The following is a 20,375-nucleotide window of genomic DNA, read 5'->3' as shown; positions in this document are numbered from 1 at the left end:
TGATATGGTTTCGAATTAATAGATTATATCGAGAGCAAAGCCACTAGGAGAGTTCTCGAAGTGGTATGAAGCACCGTGATACATAAGTAATGGATCCCTATGTGCTCTCGATTGAGAAATATGATCGCCGGTCTCCATTGGGATATAAGATTCATTGTTGTATATATATATATATATATATATATATATATATATATGCATGCACAAATGCTTTTAGTTACGTACACAAGCCACACAGCGCACGTATGCGCGTGCGTTTATATATATATATATATATATGGGATGAATATAGTGTATATTAAAATTTATTCCGATGTGCGAATCTATCGAGTAAGAATAGGAATCGATTTTAAGAGTAGGATGAGTGATGATATAAAAAGTTGATTTTTAGACAAGAGCTTAAGCAAATGCTCCAAGCATTTTCAGAAATATGCATGATACGCGTCCGGTATATCGAGAAGGTAATGAAAACTAAAAAAAAATTAAAAACAACAGTACAGTCACTGTAGAATACTATCTTAGCTTTTTATCAGAAGATATATATATAAAAAAAAAGAAAGAAAAACAAGGCGAAATGGACCCTCGAGAACTGAATACATTGGGTGCAAGGTCAAGGAAGAACCACTGCCCTCGACATCAGTAGAAAAAAGCCTCTTGACTTTTTTCTTTTTACAGCAAATAGAAGAGCAATAGTTGATATTATCCCCAATTTCTCAGTGATAAGACAAGATCACTGCAGCGCCTGTAGATGGCGCCAGCTAGCAACAGAACTCATCTGTTTCTCTCTCTCTCTCTCTCTCTCTCTCTCTCTCTCTTCTCTCTCTTCTCTCTCTCTTTATCCCTTAGAACGCCGGATCTTACGAGAAGGTGGCCACGCACTTTTTTCTGATGTTTTTCGGTCGCGTCATTATTCTTAAAAGCAATGCATATAATTTCCAGCAAAAGTATATAATTTCCCTTTGTTCTTCTACACTTCAACTAGTATTCGAGCATTGTTCTATGAACAAAGAAATAGGTAGACCATCTTCATATGCTATTATTTTTTAATATATCAATAAATCACCTTTATAAATATAAAGAAGCATACTTTGTATTATTTTCAACAATTATTAGTGTAAATAAATTAAAGAATTCACTTCTATATTGGATATTATAAATCACTTTTATTTAAATGTTTCGTTCTATTGTTCTATAATTCCTATCTTTATCCTATTCAAATAAAATATTATTATTTTACTTTTTATGTAATTTATTTTCCAATAACATATGATTTTCTTTTATATTTTTAATTTTAGTCAACGGGGAAAAAAATTTATCATAATCAGATTTAATTTATCCAAAGAAAATTCTAATTTTTGTAAAATCTAATTTATTTTTTAATACATATAAGTAAAAACATAAAATTAAAGTTTTTTACTTCTACTTTTAAGTTAATTTTAAGCTAATTTTAAGTTTTTCTCTTCAATTTAATCTCTTATTCTGAGAATTGCGAATGAAATTTCTGCCACATTATGAAAATGTTTCGGACATCATACTTGTTTATTATCTTCAGATAGTGAAAATATCCAAGGTGTTACAAACTTGAATATTAGTATTTCAAAGTATAGTAATTGAGAATGTAGCGCTCTAAAGTAAATATTTACAGTTAACTTTATAGAATTACCATGAAATAAATTATACTTGTTAAAATATAAAAGAAAATATCAACTTAAAATGAGATAAACACAATTAGTTGAACAAATTTTAGTTTACAACGATATTATAAGGAAGAAATATGAATGTAGTATTATTGTATTTTATACTTAGTGTTATTAATCTTTTCAACTAAGTGTTTATATATATATATATATGTGTGTGTGTATATATAATTTGTTTTGAATTTTCAAGATAAAATATAATAAAATAGAAGTGACAATAACGAAAATGCATAAAATAATTGTCAATTATAACATTAATACGGATAATGATAATAAAATGAAAATTTTTATTTTGATTGATGCTTTTTGTATTCACCTTGGAGAACGGTCGTTTAATGCTACAAGTGATATTCCAAAATTATATAAATAAAATTTAAATTTATCTTTAAATTTAATTAATAAATACAAAAATATTTCGCTATTTCAAAATCAAAATATCATTAGTATATTTTAAAAATCTATTTATATTTTTTCAAAGTTATTACGTTAAATATAGTGTAATTGTAAATAAGATTCGTATTAAATAAGACAATAGTAAACCATACTGATACACCAAATGTACATAGATAGACGTACGTAGCTTTCTCTCAATTAGCTTCGTCTCGGATATACAATTCTAGAGGCTTTTAAGGATAGTGTGGAGTTGTAAATCGCCTTCCTCGTCGTTTTCATCTATCTCTCCCTCTCCATCTCCCTCTCAGATTTCTCTCTTTCTCTCTCTCTCTCTCTCTCTCTGTGTCTGTCTCTCTCTTCGACACTCACTTTCTCTCTCTACTCCCTATTGAGTAGATTCGCGTTTGAATCTAGAGACGCTCGTCGTATACATGACTGAGCAGCCGATAATTTTGCGCCTACTGATATAATTGATCGACAAGTCCGTAATGTGAAAACGATGACTGATTCTCATGACAAAGCAACGGTTGCGTAGATTATTATTATTATTATTATTATTATTATTATTAAGACTTTGGAATAATCAAACGAAACCATAACCAATTAAAATAATTTCTATTATAATATAAATGTCTGCCAACGCGAATGGAAAGTTGAAGTGGACAAATATAAAATATACCTATTACTGACATATGAAATGTATTCATTAAAATTTAATTCATAAAAATGTTGCATGTAAATTTGGTTTTAATAATTTAAGTGTAAAATGTCGTTCTACGTACATTATTAGTTTAATAAGCGAAACATGTAAATCTGCATTAAATTCGCTGTATGAAAAGTTATATATAAAATATGAACATATACATAATTTCCAATTTAATATTACATTTGAATGTAGTACAGCCATAATACATTATTACCTGAATCTACATATATTACATTTGTTCTGAAATTATATTATTGTATATGTAGTATAAGAAATAAGGTGAAAAAAAGATACAAATAAGCAGATCATCGAAGAAAAAGAAAGCCGCAACATTGGTAAATTTTATATCTCGGGAATTTAATTGCTTGAATCTCACGTGAGTGGGGAGAAGGTTAATGAGAAATGGTAGAAGAATACAAAGACCGGATAAAAAGAGGCAGCCACCGAGGCAAAAGCTGGTGAGAATAAAAAAGTAAGACGAAAGTATGAGAAAAAAAAATAAAGAAGTGGTGATTCAGAGAAAAGGTGCGCGAAAATGGTCACAGGCTGAAACAAAATAAAACGGAAAACCGTTAGCAGTTTTTTACAAGCTTTTAAAGCGTAGTGAAGGCGGCTTCGCGCGTACAAACGAGCTTGAATCGATTTTTCTGCAGGCTTTCCTTTTTGCAGGGCCGTTTGACTCTTTTCTCCTACATCCTCTTACCGACTTTTTTAGTATATGTTTTACTTACGTACACTGTATTATTTTAAGTATGTTTTTACAACATCTTAAAATACTTATAAAATATTTATAATTCTAATTCCAGACTATTAACCGAAGGTTTCTGTATTATTTACGTGCTTAATTGACATGTAAATAAAATAAAATTTTAAGTCTTACGCGTTGTGCTTATTTTCGATTATAATTCATAGAGAATATAAGTATTGGATTAGGTATGTGTTTCCGTGAATGTACAACTATATTTTTCATACATATTTTTCATAATGAGTATTGCCAATTAAAGTAATAATGCTACTAAGAAGTTATTTAAAATATGGAATATTATTACTAATGCGTGAAAAGGTGCGATAAATCAACTGAATAATCACTTAAAAGTAATAATTTTAATACATAGATATAAAATGATGAGTAAATAATTCATTTAAGAAATATCGTTTGGCATAAGCACATTTATCATAAAAACAAAAAAGACGTAATATAATAAAAACTGCATTTAATAAGTAAATTATATTATTATAGTTCAAGTATTCAATAATATAGTGCAAAGGAAATATTCAAGGAATATTGAAAAAAGAATTTATAAATGAATTATTTCTGTAGTACACATGAATACCAGTGCATTTCATTGGTTTAACGGCATATTAAAAAAATTACAAAGTGACATGATAAGACAGAAATAATTATTAGAAATTCTCTTATCTTTGGTAAGGCTTCTATTTTCTCGTAAAAACTTTTTATATTTAAGCAACTTTTTTTTATATTTTCGCAATATCTATGGAACTATTATTCTTTTTCATTTGCAAGTAACTACGTTATGCTGGCTACAAGCTCAGATACCACCATTTTTCATATTTTTCAGAACAATTTTTATTCTTGAAGAATTTATCTTAAAAATGTCTTTTAGTTAATTTTCATATTTCTTTTCACTTTCGTCGAAAATAAAGCACATCGAAGCCTCAGTAAGTAAGTAAAAATTTAATTAATTAATGAATTGTATTTTATGTAATCTAAAGTTAAAATTATCAATAATTTTTTAAATTTTTGTTTTTTTTTTTAATGTTCATTGGCTATTAATAAAATATAAACATTATATTGAACGTATTTTTCTCGATTAAGAGAAAGTTTAAAAATAAACTTCTAAGATTTACTTATTTTATTTATTTGCTCAACAATATTGATATGAAATTTGCTCATATTTTACCATAAATGTATATACAATTTTAATTACAAAGTTGCATTAATTACATAATATTAAGTGTTGTGTATTGAGGGATATGTATTTATTAAAGAAGATTAACAAAAAATACATATTTTATATATTTAAAATATTTAAAATATATAAGATATAGAAATATATTATATTTATATAAATTTTATATGATAATAAAATATATTTTGCCACTTAATTACTTCATATTGATGAAAGACCAAAATCACTACATAAAATATTTCACATTTTTGTTTCAATAGCCAATCGATTAAGTCGTGAATCAAAAAAAGTTTCTTGCATATAGAAATCTTCAGATTAAATGTAATAAGATATATAACACTAAGCCGACAACAAAAAGATAGGGGAAATGAAAAGTATATTTATAGTAAGTAGAAGGATCAGAAGAATCAGTGGAAAAAGAAATGAGAAGGTAAAGAAAATGAGACCATTGAGAGCGTGAGAGACCGAGAGAGAGAGAGAGAGAGAGAGAGAGAGAGAGAGAGAACGAATAAAAATACGTGTGGTATTTACAGTTAATATTTAAAAAATCATATAATGGAATATCTATATGTCCATATAACTAAACTAAATTTGAAGTCTTTCTCTTAATAACAAAATTTTCATATTCGTCTCATATTCTAAGTTGTGATTTAATTGTTTTAATTAATGAAGCACGAATATTTTCCTTATTTAAATTAAAAAACTTCACCACCTAATTTCCTTAAAATTAAATTAATTAAAATTATTTAATGATCACAACGTGTTTATATTTCATTAAATATTCATTAATAATGAGTGTAATTTATTCAGTTGTAATATATCGATCTGAAGAAGATTGTAAGCCAACAATGAAAGTAGCAGGTTAATAAAACACATGAGCTGACCAAGCAAGAAAAGCTCTGGTTCATTAACCACTCCAAAATTGGATGAGGTTACGACATCGCGATTATGCGATGCTAGAAGCAGAGTTATCCATCTCAGGTGACCTATGACCTAGGATCTCTTTGTCAGTGAATTTTAACGTGGATAAGATCTATCGCGGAAAACATTCTACTGATGTTGTTCAAGGTCTCACTCATAACCAGTCTCATCAGCTTCCATAGTATAGTTATTTCATTGACCCTGGAGAAGTTGAAGTATAATACTATATACTCTTACGAGAGCCGGAAGGATCTCTGATATGTTAGCAAAGTATAATAGAATCAATTGGTTCTAATGATCGTGTGATAAATAGTAAACTAAAAATTGATTTGTTCACATAGAGATACTTAAAAAATATGTTTGATAGGAAACTAATGGGTTGAATATTGTAAAAATCCTTTCAGATTAACTTGGTTAATAGTTTAAAATTTATTTCACCAATGCTAAGATTGTCCAATGAAAATATTAGTCACTATTAGTCACTATTAGATTAATATATTCCTATTGGTTAAATTTTATTTTTTCGATAATTCTATTATGATTCGTTGTTAGATTTGGTTCATGTCATACATGATTTTCATCCAATCGTTTAAGTTATAAGACAAAATTTTGCTTAAAATGTTTTGTAAAATAAGCAGTTTCTTAAGAAAGATTAATATTATTCAGAATAACTTCAAATAATAATTTCAAATAATAATTTTTGCAAAATAATGTTCTATGAAAGTAAACTTTGTCAAATTTTATGTATAATGATTTACGTAACTGTATTTATAAATTGTAATTGTAATTGTAAAGAAAATAATAATTTCGAATTGAAATAATTTAGGGTTGACTGTATTAGTAGTGCACTATTAAAAACATTAATTTCATATTTAAAAAAAAAAAACAAGAAAAAAAAGAAGATATTAATGTTAATATGCGAGCTTTGAGAAAAAATAGAACTTACGAAATTTCTCCAAAAGGGGCAAAAGCTTCCCTCAGGGTCTGTGTCTCAATCTCTGGACTCAGATCCCCGACGAATATGTGGTAATGTTCTGAAATAGAAAAGCGCAGAGTTGCAAATTATAATCAGTCATTTGCAAATACGATTGTATTATATTTAGTGAGTCAAAAAGATAGAAATCAATATATGTTGTCGATATTATTATACGTTCATTTTTGTAATTTGACATTAATTTTTGATAAAATGTAATGAGTAGGTCATCTTCGATAAGCGTAAACTATGAGATATCACTCTAAGATATCATTATCAAACGTATTACCTTACATAGGACATGCATATCTATGTAGATATAAGCTATTAATTATAATTACAAGCAATTTATTACATGTATTGATGAGTACAAACGATAGAATCACAAGATTTTTTATTTCTTTAAATTGGTAATTGTTGTTGTACATTGTACAATATATTATGTAGTATTAAGTAGAAATACATATATTACTATTTTATAAATTTATATAAAAATTATTTTGCTTCGTCAAATGGCAATTGTAGGGCGTTTTATTATAATAAAAAAAAAAAAAAAAAAAAAAAAAAAAAAAAAAAACAATTTTTCTAAAATTTATTTGACAATTTACAATACAAAATATAATTAATCTACTTCATCCTTGTTTTACTCATATAAATTTTACAATATGATAAAAATGCTGTTTCATGAAGTATAAATGGAAATATTCTGAATATATAAAATTTATTCATAAAATATTAAGATTATCAGAAAAAAATATAAATATAAAAATGAATAGAAAGTTTTAGAATGTCTCTTATATAAGGTGTTTGTCTTCTCTCGTTCTCTTCTACACCTCGAAATACAAAAGTGACTAGAAGCTTTATATTCCCATGAGCCTTTAGACGGAAATGAAGACAAACAAAGTTTTGTATAAGTATAGAAGATAAAAGGTTAAGAAGATGTGCGTTACTTAAGGTAACAAAGTATCTCTGTGCGCATGTATACTTTTCGAACCATAGGTACTCTAGGCGCCAGATCCATACATATGTGCACATTAAGTGTAGACGCGAGTTAGCTTCATCAACATCCCAAAGGGACGATGCTAAATTAACGGGTGCAATTTTAATAGGGGCTGCTGAAAGCTAAACTACATACTAGACTTCTGATTCCCTTTTTTGTCTATTATCATTCATCCATCTTCAGATCCATTGACCTTTAATATGCACATCTATATAAACATGTATGTGAAAAATATACATAACTTTCGATCCTTATTATTATTCATTCTCTCGCTTACTATTTTTCGTGATATTGTAGATTAAGTCCGAGGGTGTCGTTTTATTCTCTCAGAGTACACACGTACAATAGGTACTTCAAAAAGTAGGCTGTTTAAATGTTTTTACTACTAAGAAGTATAGCTTTACCTGCATTACCGACAGAGTAATACGAACACAAAAGAAAATAAGAAATCGTGAGCAAATATTCATAGTTGGCATTCTGCATAAGTTAGTTTTTAATAATACTAGACCCTCGAGATTCAATTAATAATTACACAATTAATCGAGCCAATAAATTATAATTCATGTTTATTACTAAACAATTAAATTTTATAATGCATATGATATTTTTAAATATTTATAAAAACATACTATAATTTTAATAGACGTATTATTCTAATAGTAATTAGGAAATAAATCTTTTATGTATAGGATTTGTAAAAATATGATGTAGTATTACAGTTGTATTTTTATTATTGTTTGATAGAGAAATTAATAAGATATATTCACAGTTTATTGGATATATATATGGATGTACGTATATATATGTATATATATGTATATATATATATATATATATATAATAATAATAATATAGTAAAAGATTATTAGCGTTTTTTAATGCATAATAGTAAACAGAAGCATCGAAAATTACATAACTGAAATATTTTATTATTTATAATGTGATTATTTGATTAAAATTAATATAAAAGTGCTGTTTTATAATTTAATTAAAAAATTGTTATTGGTACAGAAATATTTTAGAATATCATGATTAATATTGTCATTTTGAATTTCTTCAAAGCAAACTAATTAAATTAGTATTTAAATTTTTAAAAGCATCCTTAATCGATAATCAGTTATAATTTGTCAGTATTAATATCCTAAGAGATTTTTTAGTGAAATTTGGTAAAAATAATATATATTAATACATTTTTATTATTTATATATAAATATTATTTATAATTAAAAAGTTAAGTTTACCCTTTTAAAGTTCGCATTACTGCATATTCTATTTAAATATCACATTTGATAAATACTAGTGTAACAACGAGTTCTAAAAATTCAAATGATTATCTGTCGAAATAAATTTTTAAAATCTGCAACATTAACAATGTTAAATGACATATGTCCCATTTATAAAGCATGTATAACTTAAAAAAATTTAACAACGTGTATATGAAATTCAGAATATTAAAAATAATTCGTAGATATTTTTTCTATTTTCGGCAATACAAATTTCTATTTAAGTAAATATGAAATTCGACACTGATAATATTTATTTATCATTTTTCAACTCACATTTTTCCGTACATATTAATCTGCAATATATTATATTAATAATTAAATTGGCGTTTACTCGATTACTCAAAAATTGAAGAAATTTATTTAATTTCATTAAAAATAGTTAAATTCGTTTAAACATATTAAAATTTAAAAGTGCTCTAGACGATGCTAAATCTCTCATGTAAAACAAATAGCGTTCGTTATCAAAATTTTATTTGATATACCAGTGTTAAAAGTTCAGTATAGTCATTCATACTATGTAAATGAACATTGAAGCTTAAGCTAGTCATATGATAATTAAGTGTGAGGGAGAAAGAAAGAAAAGGGAGATAAAAGTTGCATAAAAGCAGTAGTAGCAATTTTATTTTATTTTGTTTAAGCAGTTAGTTTGCTGCTCTTATGCGATATTGTGTAATTTGTCAGCGTAAAATCGATATTAGAAATGGTAATAAAATAGAAAAAAATAAATATATTAAAATGAGGAGATTGATAGAGAAAATTATTGATAAGAAAATAAAAAAAAAAAAAGGTAATTTAATAAAAACAGAAAGTTCTAAATAAATAATCGTACGCTTATTATTATGCTTATGATAAATATTATATGTTTTCCATTTTCTTCTTCATAGAGTTTAATGAAGCCTCTAATAACCATAATTGAAGATTACCTATTCGCACACACTGACGCAGTATCTAGTCACTCGGGAATTTCGTAAAAAAAAAAAGAAAAGAAAGTATTATAATAGAAGTGTAATACGCAGTAGTATGAAAACTCACAATGTAAATAGTATTTTACTTGGTGATGTGACTGCCGTGAACGCGATTCATAGTGTCATAGTGTTTTGCATCAGTATAAAGTTATGAAAAGCACGAACATGTAAAACATGGCTTGTGGTCGGTCCTCCGACCGGCCATCTTATTCGATCCCACTTACCCTTTTATTTAACCAATCGACCCCTCACCGATACTACCGCTGCTCAACGAGATAGAAGAGGACGACCGAAAGCCGTATTACAAACACGGCGATCCAGTGACCCTAGCCCCATGCTATCACCGACATTTGATTATTGGACGGCAAAGTTTTCAAGTCGCCATGCTCTATATCAAATCATTATATATTCTTTATAGCGAGTTCAGTCGTATTATAGAGTCGTGCGAAACAGGGACTGATTGCGTTTCGAAGTGGCATAAGACAGGTAATACTGCGCGTGTATTGCTTTGTACCGCAAATGCTTTCGAAGCTTTTACGAGTAACAGCAACCCTTGTCATCATTATTTAATGGAATAATCCGGTTAAGGTGTGGACTAATGCATAATCTCAGTGACGCTGTTTAACCTGTCGAGTTATGTAATTAAAAAAAATTCCTTTTAATTCCTTAATAAGGCGTAATTTATTAAATTATGTTATGTAACGTGTCCGAAATTGTTCAATAATTTCATTTATGTTTATGGGTTTTTAATTGTTTGCTCCGACTAAAGTATATATAATAATAATCGTACTTAAGATCGATTAATTTTATTATTTAACTTTTTTACTTCTTCCACTTAGCTTTTCCACGCAATCCTCTTGCAATTGTTTCAAAAAAAAAATTATTTATTTTTATGGGATAAATATTTGTTTGAATTTGATACTTTTCTTCGTGTCCTCCTTTCTGCTTGACTTTTGCGTGTCGCCACGAAAAATTGACTAATAATCTTACACAAGCTACAACAAATTATTTTCATTTTATTACCTTAAATATAAATAATTATGATCTTATACAAAAATTAGAATTATTAAATTTAATTATTCTATCGCTACAGTACTATTATAGTCTAATAATACAGTCAAAGTTTATTAATAATTTTCTAAAAATAATTCATAATGACTGTGTACATTAAAACACACGCGCGCGCGCGCGCACACGTATTTATATTAAAATTTTTATTTAAAATATTCTATTTCAATTTAAGCGATAGAAGATCTCTTGAGGCGTCTTTTTTAGATTATTGTATTTTTCTTAAAAAACTATATAAGGACTGAAATATATTTTTAAATAATGTTGACCAAACTAGATTCAGTGTTGAATATTTTCAATTTAGGCCACGTGAAGTGCATAGACCTCAAGCCTTGTATTTAATAGTTTTGCCGCTACATACGCATTAAAATTTTTATAATAGCAGATAAGCTATAGTTACCAAGAAAAAATAAATACTATACAATTTCGATGCCTACAGAATAAAGTTAAAAAATTAATTTAAAAAGTTTATTTACGCAATTGTAGCAGGACGTGACATTTGCTACTAAATCATATATTTCACATATATCGTATGATAGTTTGAATGAAGAACAAAGAAAAATGTTAGAGGTATTTGTTCCTAATATAAATGCAAATCTGAAATTGAAATATGCATATCTCTATCATTTTATTATTGAGCTTATTAAATAATTTACTCTCAATCATTTAAGAAAGAAAGCGATAACAAGTAATTTCATTAATGCATAGAGCATGTATAATTCACCCTACCATGGACGAAGCATATATATGTTATTAAGGTTTGAGTTCATTTTACAATAAAGATTTCAGATAGTTTAAATGGAAAATTTCGGCATATATTCTTTATCCGGCACAAAACGCGTTAATCTAGGTTTAAAAAAGCATCTCTACAGTCAATGTGAATTGCCGAAAAAAAGTGTAAAAATTTTTAATATATAATTTTTAAAAAATGTCAAACATACTGTTTCTAAATAAAGATTTGAATAAAAAATGATTTATAATTAATGTAATTTTTAACTAATCGTTAACCTTTTATGATTTTACCGCAGAATATTTCTTATAATTCATTGTTTGAAATAGATTGAAAGATAATTTTGTCAAAAAAAGTCTTTTATACAGCGTAATTGATATAGCTTTCACGTAATTTATAGAAAAATATTTTTGAAGATATTTTATAAATACAGTCGCATTAATTATCTGCTTTTATCTTTTTGACATTAGAAATTTTTAAACAATTAATACAAGTGCCGTCAATAATACAGAGGTCCCTGATTGATAGCATATAATTAAAATGTTTAAATATATTCATCATATTTTATATGAAATTATCAGACTAATAAATTTACAATATACCTTAGGTTTTTCATTTCTATCAATAAAAAAATATTTTATCAGAATTTAATTAAATTTAACTTCATTGAATTAATAATATGATATAAAAATTTTTTTTCACTCGCTCCTAACTTCAAAAATTACAATTCATAAAGAATATATATACGTATTAAGTAAATTAATTGAAATTTTCAATGATTGTACCGTGTTTACATTTGAAAAGCTAAGCCAGAAAAATGTTAGAAACTAATTAAAATATATCGATTGGTAATTATACTATATTATACCTAATTTTTAAATGCTTATTTTATAATAATTTCTTGGATTTTTCATTTTTCACGAAGCATCATTATTCTTTCGATATTACCATATTTTCCCATCTTCCTGATAAAAGTTAAATTTTATCATTGATAAAGTCTGCCCTGTTATTTATTTTATTTCATATCTTTTTTTTTTATTTTTCATCATGTCGGAAAAAAGTATTTTGCCAAATATGTTACTCACATTTGGATAAATTAGTTATTTTAGGAGATTTATTAAAAATATGGTTTATTAGAGGAATATCCAATTACAGGGACATCCCTGACTACTCGCTAATGTAACTTGGAATGTAACATTCAAAAACAGCATTTTCAAACATTTTTTTTTTTTTGAATTTTAGCTTTGATAAATTATAATCCAAATGAAATGCACCTGTTAGTTATTGGTAGCACTCTACAAGGATTTTACAAATTCATATAAGCATACTCAATATTTTTTTAATCATTTCAAGATTAAAATTGATATTTCTTTCTCCTTAGAATGACACTTACATATGAATTCTTTAAAAATGCTAATATTTATTATTGTTTGCCCGTATATTATTTATGCAATTGGAACAATATTCGGAATAACATTGTCTTGTGAATATTATTAATTATTTTTAATATTATAACACAGTTATCGTTCGACGATGTCTCAACGTTATTTATCATATGTCTTTAAATATTTACCATCGAATCAAGATATGAATTTCTATAAAGATTTTTAGAATGTACAGATTAGGTTATATATTGTAAGGCAGTATAGTAAATTGAAAAGTTTCAGCTATAATTTTTCAAGATAATGTCATACAGGCATAAAACAGTGAAAAACACATTAATGATGCTTCATTTATAACTTGCTTCGTTTTTCAAAATTTAGTCAATTATTATATTCAAACATGGTCATTATGCATTAAATATAATATATCTAGAAATATTTGAAATAGGTAATGCAGTTGCAAAAGGTTTTTTTTTTTTTTTTTTTTTATAAAATTAGTGGTGTTTCAGTTATGTGAATAATTAAAAAATTGCATTCCTATTTATTATTTATTAGAAAGAGAATAATCGATAACATAAATTTCAGAATCAGATCAGAATCAGTTCCAAATTGTTGTTGGCTGAAAATTTACGTATATTTATATAAAATTCTACTGATATAATTTAAGATTATGCAAGTATTTTTTAGATAGAAAATGTGTTAGAAATTATTTGAGAAATTCCTTAAAAAATATAAAAATAATGAAGGAAAATATGTAAATTTTGAAAGCAAGAGAGTGAATAAAGTCCACGAAGTGTGTGCACCAGTGTTCACGTGCATGACTGTGGTAGACATGAAGTAAGAGAAAGAGACAAAAGAAGAGCGATCGCGAGTGATAGCCCTCCATTCGGGGTTTCAGCATTATTTACTACCATCTATACATAAAGCAAAAGTATACTTATCCTTGTTCGCTTGGCAACGCGAGCAATCGCGTCGGGAGGAGTAGTGAGTCGTTACCAATAGGCGAGCTAAGTTTCCAATGTGAATTTACTACGAGTAGCGCAATGCTTTATATTCTACATTTTTCTTTGTCACTTTATGTTTGCTGCTTTTGGTTCTCATTATATATTACGAAAAATTTTTAGTAACAAATAGAACACTTTTTTAATTTCAGATACATAAATTTAAGTATTATATAGGAAAAAAATATATAATTTTAATATTATCGTCTATGCTATGTTAATTCAAATAAAAATATAAACATTTAATATACATATTTTCAATACCCATGGTTGATATATTATAATTGTCATTTTGTTTTTGCGAATTAGACATATAAAATAAGTCATAATTAAATAAGTCTTATATTTTATTTATTCTTATTTATTTTCGATTTTTATGTCAACTTTCATGAATTTTAGATTTTAAGATTTAATGTTATCGTTCTCGTAGTAAATTCCACGCCAAAAATAAATATATCGTATTAAATATTGAGTTTTTACTTCCAATTTATTGTGTTAAAGATGAGAAACGTTATAAAATTGGTATTGGAACTTATAAAGGCAATAGCTCATATTAAAGAGAAATATTTATTATTATAATGCTACTTATAAGATTTAATAAAGGAAAGAATGAATTTTAATATATAACTACTACATTTAGAATTGTAGTTTAAAATGTGATGAAGATACAATTTTTTGATAATATTCATAATTAATATGTGTGTGTGTGTGCGCGCGCGTGTGCAATGTAATAAATAGTAAGAGCGATCAAATTTCTGCTGAAAATAAATAAAAATAAATAATTAATATGAATATTTAACTATTAATATCTAATAATTCGATATTTAATCGAACAATTTTACATTAAAATTTATCTTATAGAATTGATAAAAACGGATACATGTAACTTTAACGAAGGCAGGATTCCACTAGAACGAATATGAGTTAAGTACATTTTGAAAATAGATTTTTATCTTTTTCATTGTCATTTTCTCGTTCATATATATATATATATATATATATATATATATATATATATATTCTTACAAGTAATATTGAGATAAAGATATACCCACCCATCTCCATCTAGACATACATATAAAAGCAGATAGAGAAAAAGTGAGAAAGAGGAAAGGGACAGGAGAAAGAAAATGTAGAGAAATCAGCAAAATGCATTCATAAGTCTCCAAGCAAACTAAAATTTTGTAGTTTTCAATAAACTACGAATAAACGACTGCCATTCGTTGTAGTTGGTAGCGCATTAAATTAAAGATGCTCCATGTGATCACAATTTAAGAAATATAATTTTAGCTAACATTTATAATATATAATTTGGTTTGTTATATAATATGGTTTGTCGGATGAAGCATATAATATTTCCTATTAATTTATTAACGCGAATTTTCTTTTTCCTTTTTGTAAAAGATGTATTCTTTATATCTATTATCTAGATTATTTCTTTTAATAAGAGTAATAAATTTTAGCTAGAAATCTTTAATACTTGTTTAAAGTAGCTAAATAAAATACCGTATTACTATCGATTTTTGTAATTACTGTTTTCCTAAAAATATCGCGTTTAGTTTTTTGCTTAAAGGAAATGTCATTAAATTATAAAACCGCTGTTTCAGTAAAATAATTTTTACTGGTGTTAGTGGTAGTGGTTAGTGGTTAGTGTTAGTGGTTCATATTTGAAATGTCGATAGGTGTTCATCAGTAAAAATTAAAGTAGAAACTACCAATTTCTTTAAAACGGTATTTTTTTATGTTTGAGCTTATAGTTACTTCAAAATCAAGGTAGGAGTAAAGTGAAAATTTCTGATGTTAAATAGTGCAAATTGTAATGAAATGTAGTTAGAAAGTATTTTAAAAAGCATGTATCAGAAAGAAGTTTTACAATTAAATTGTCTTCGGTTTACAATAATTAAAATATAGCTCGGAAAACATATAAGAAATATTTAAATAAGATTTCATAAAATAGAAAGCACATTAGATTGCAATGAATAAGTAAAATTTTTAAAAGGCAATAATTCTTTTATTATAAATGATTTATAATATAATGTCTTTCCTGATTAACTTCATGTGAAAGAAACTGCTAAGAATAATTTAATACGATTTGCGATAATTAATTTTTCATTAATAAGATTTTCTGTAAAAAGAAATTTCTAATTTCTAATAGCATGTAATAGTTTTCGAACGCTCTCTAAAATAAATTATTTTTAATCATATAATTCTGTTAATTAAATTGAATTTATATTTTCAATTCTTCCAAGAAAAATATATTAGTTTATTTGTCAAAATTTTAGTTTTGCTGTAAATAATTTTATAATTAATATTTGAAAAATACAAATTTCGAATGTGTTTGCACGATACTGTAACGTATGTTAATTTTATTTTCAAGTTCGTAATTCTTACATTTTAAAAATATTTACAATAAAAATATCAAATTTACTGTTTGTTTTTACTAAAGTATTATTATTTAAAAGTATATTAATTAGAAAGTAAACTATGGATATTGCAAATGAATCCGCAAATTATAATGGCGTATGAAACAACTATATGTTTTTGTAAAATTTTTAAAAATTTTGACAGGACATCCTTGACAATACTATTTCCGTCTAGTAGATTCATTTTTATCACAAACTCTACTCGTGTAATTTTACATGAATTTATACATATCTCTGTGGAAGTAAAATTATATTCTTACACATAATTGGAATTGAAAAACTTAAAAAAAATAGTGTGCTTTAATAGAAATACATCCAGTCTTTTCTATTTAAGTTTCTGAATTCTATTTTCTGGTCAAAGTCGTATTTTTAATAGAGAATATTTGTCTTAGAATTTAATGTATAGAGAATACATTTATATATATATACCTTTTCATTTTAGATATATTAATATTTATAGTCCCAACATTAATAACTATATTATATATAAAACACAAAACATTCTTAATTATAAATACATTATAAATAAATGACAATTTTTCATTTTTTAATTTTCAAGACAATATTATTCTGATAGATTAATTTTTATTCAGTCGAATGAAATATTTCTCAAAATGATCGCCGTCAGATGCAGTAGTACGAGTTTAGTACTGGCGTTCTACATTTATCCACTCGCATGCTTCTCCTCTCAGATGATTGTGACGCAACAAAATATCGTTTTAATAAGTAATAAATAATTGAGAATCTAAACGAAATATTAAAAGAAATAAAATTTCAGATATAATGCTCAAGTAAAAACGATATTCTAGCGATAGTGATAATACAAGATGTACCTGAGAGAGATAGAACCGTAAATGCGAATGATGGATGATGATAAATTGTTTCCGTTTCTATATTTGTCCAAACATTCGGAAGTTTGAACTAATGCATAAATCAGCATATCTATTGATGCTGGGCGTACTTTAGTATTTCTATATAAAGCGATTACTCCTGAGATCGCTGTTTTCTTCATTTTTTTTCTTTCAATGACTTTCTATATTTCTCATGGCTTTTTATTCATACAATTTAATATATATTTCATCTCTTTAAACTATAGTTGAGATAGTATCTGTACCTTTTACTATCTGATTGTTAATAGTTTTTATTAATTGTCTTTTCAATTGCTTGCAAAATTAATTTTTGTTATTTTTCGCCCAATATATTTATTTTTATTTTTATATTTCTGTTTTTCACGAGAACTAGAAATGCATTCTGAAGAAATATGCAGCTTTCACATTAGTGGCGTCAATATGGAATTCCTTATGCTCGCTATTGTGCGTATCTCAATGGATCCAAGTTGAGCAATCATATTATTAATTGATGTTTTGAGTTTTGAACATTAGAATTGCTAGAATTATGTCGGAAAAAAGGACAGAATTTAATAACGAAACAGCGACAAAGAAATAACTGTAAGGGAAGTGAATTTTGTTAAATTTATACATTACCATCAGTAGTAACTTTGAAATTGATATTTAATATTTTAAAGCACAACATTTTTCTCCTAGCACAAATGATTAGCCCGTACTCCTATATTTCAATACATTACTAATCTAATGTATTTCTGAATAAATTTATGTATGCGTAGAGCTGTAGTTGAGTAAGGGTGTAAATGTGGTTGCCAAGGAGCTTTTTTAAATTTAAAAAGTTTATTGAATTAATACATGCCTTATTAAAACATCAAATTCATCTCCAATTAAATTTTTAGTGAATGTAATCGATTTGAGATATATATAAGATAGAATTTACATCCCACTAATATGTAATATACAAAGTATGCTAATAATGCATTTTAACAATAACCGACAATTTTATTAAAAACTGAGCGAGTTATTAAGTTTAATATATCTTACACATATATCCATACCCCATTAGTGTTAAGTGAAGTAAATTGAACAATATCCAGTGGTTGAATTGTATTGAGATAAAATGTTAAGAACTATATGATATATTTAAAAAGATGATATAAATAAGATATATTATTATATTATTTATTTATATATTTTAATTTTATATATTTGAAATATACATATATGTTTAAAAAAAAAAAAGTCATTGCGTTGTTTCAATTGTTTCTTCTGTTACCGAGAGCAAATTGATCAGAGTTGTATTTAAAATCTCTAAAATAACAAAATATCGTTTACTTAGTAAAACTTCTAGGAACAAAATTTTTGAATTATAAAGAGACTTATAAAAGATGCTGCAGCTTAATTCTTGCTTGTTCTTTTAATTAAATTTACGGCCTTGGCTACCTTAACTTTAAAATAGACTTTTAAATAATAAAAGTTTTAAATTGATGGTGTAGAAGAATTATTATTGTGATACGTAGATTGAAAAGATTAGTATAACGTTAACGAAAATCAAAACTATCACGAAAGGTTGAAGTTTAAAGTTATGGAAGTTAAAACCTTAAATGAAATTCACGATTTATGAGTTAATTTATTCTATGATATGACCTGAATGTTTGAACGGATGTTCATTGAGAAACCGACAAATTAATGTCTTTTAAAATTAAACTCTACTTTCATATGACGGTTAGGGAAAAATGTTTTTTAGCATGTGTATTGAATTAATTATATTTATTATTGAAATAATTTAATGTTGAAGCCCCGAGAAACTGATATATTTTTTCATAATTATTTACTGCGCTTATAAATTTAAGATGCGAAGATATTTTCTGATACTATAAGTTCACATTTTATAATCATTACGAATTTTAAAAATATTTTTAAAAATCAATATCATTAGAGTATATTAAGTAAAATATATGTATTTTAGAACAATGAAAACATGTACATTGAATGAAAATGGACGTTAATGCGATTTATGTTACTGTCCATATTCGCATGTTTGCTTACATTTAAAATTGTCAGAAAATTCTTTGCATTTATATTACAAATATTTCGACGTTGTTATATTGGATTATAAATGATCTAACTAAAGCAGAGCAAATACACTTGGTTACCATTATATTAAACATAAATGATCAATATTTTAGAATCGAACACAAATAAATGGATCAAGTTCTCTAGTTTTAGTGCACAGTTAACTATCATTTAATTCTTATTTCACCATCAATATTAATTTGATTGATAAATTTGATTTGCAAATAAAAATAAAATTTAATTCTCACAGATCAATTTATTTATTTTTCAACTAACGTCAATTGTATAAAAACAATACAGGCATAATTTGTATTAAATTAATATGTAATCGGATGTGGTAACTATATAACTGATTTCTTCAAACATCAAGTAAATGAGCTCTACTATTAAAAATTATTTTTCTAGATCATAGATTATAATAAGGTAATACATCTTCATAGTACTTATTAAGTTTCTTATTAAAGTTTCTTATTACATTATTGTCCTCTTATAAAGGAATAAAAAAAATTCATGTCGTATAATGTTTGCGTAGATAATTAATATTTACTTGATTATAGAAAAAACTTGCTACCGAAGTTCAATTATTTTTCGTTTATGAGCATTAATAAATACCATTTAGCAAATTTAATTGATATTTATCCAATACACAAAAAGTCATGAAATCGTCGCTTAGATATTAATATTATTATCGAATAATCAGAGGATTTAAACTAATTTTAATAAAATAATTATCAAAGTATGTATGTTTGAATGTCGGAATGTCCTACTTTACACATAATGAAGGGTTCTTTGTATTATCTCAGGGTAAGTTAGGGTTGGTCTACAACGGCTTTACGGACGTGTTCAGTAGGCTGATCTGCGACGAAACATGTACATATTATCTAACATCCTTTCTCAATTATCCTTCCCATCCGTTTCTATTCTGGACGATGGTGTTGAAAGTAGGATTCGGCTTCAGTGGAGAATTATTGTGACAAG

At 26.1% G+C, this 20,375-nt stretch overlaps 1 protein-coding gene across 4 annotated transcripts in view; it reads right to left on the bottom strand.

The window, feature by feature from the left end:
- LOC105367890 (nucleolysin TIAR) overlaps window positions 1–20,375 on the bottom strand; it is a 244,346-nt gene that overhangs the window by 126,819 nt on the left and 97,152 nt on the right. For all 4 annotated transcript variants that reach the window (XM_011506736.1, XM_011506734.1, XM_011506735.1 and 1 more), the window contains one exon: window positions 6,595–6,682. In XM_011506736.1, the coding sequence (XP_011505038.1) occupies window positions 6,595–6,682 (88 nt within the window). The remainder of the gene's footprint in view (window positions 1–6,594; window positions 6,683–20,375) is intronic.

The sequence above is a fragment of the Ceratosolen solmsi genome, unplaced genomic scaffold, assembly GCF_000503995.2.
Source record: "Ceratosolen solmsi marchali unplaced genomic scaffold, CerSol_1.0 scaffold6, whole genome shotgun sequence".
NCBI classification, from domain to species: Eukaryota; Metazoa; Arthropoda; class Insecta; order Hymenoptera; family Agaonidae; genus Ceratosolen; species Ceratosolen solmsi.
The sequence above is the reverse complement of the archived record's forward strand: the minus strand, read 5'-3'. Positions and strand labels throughout refer to the sequence as shown.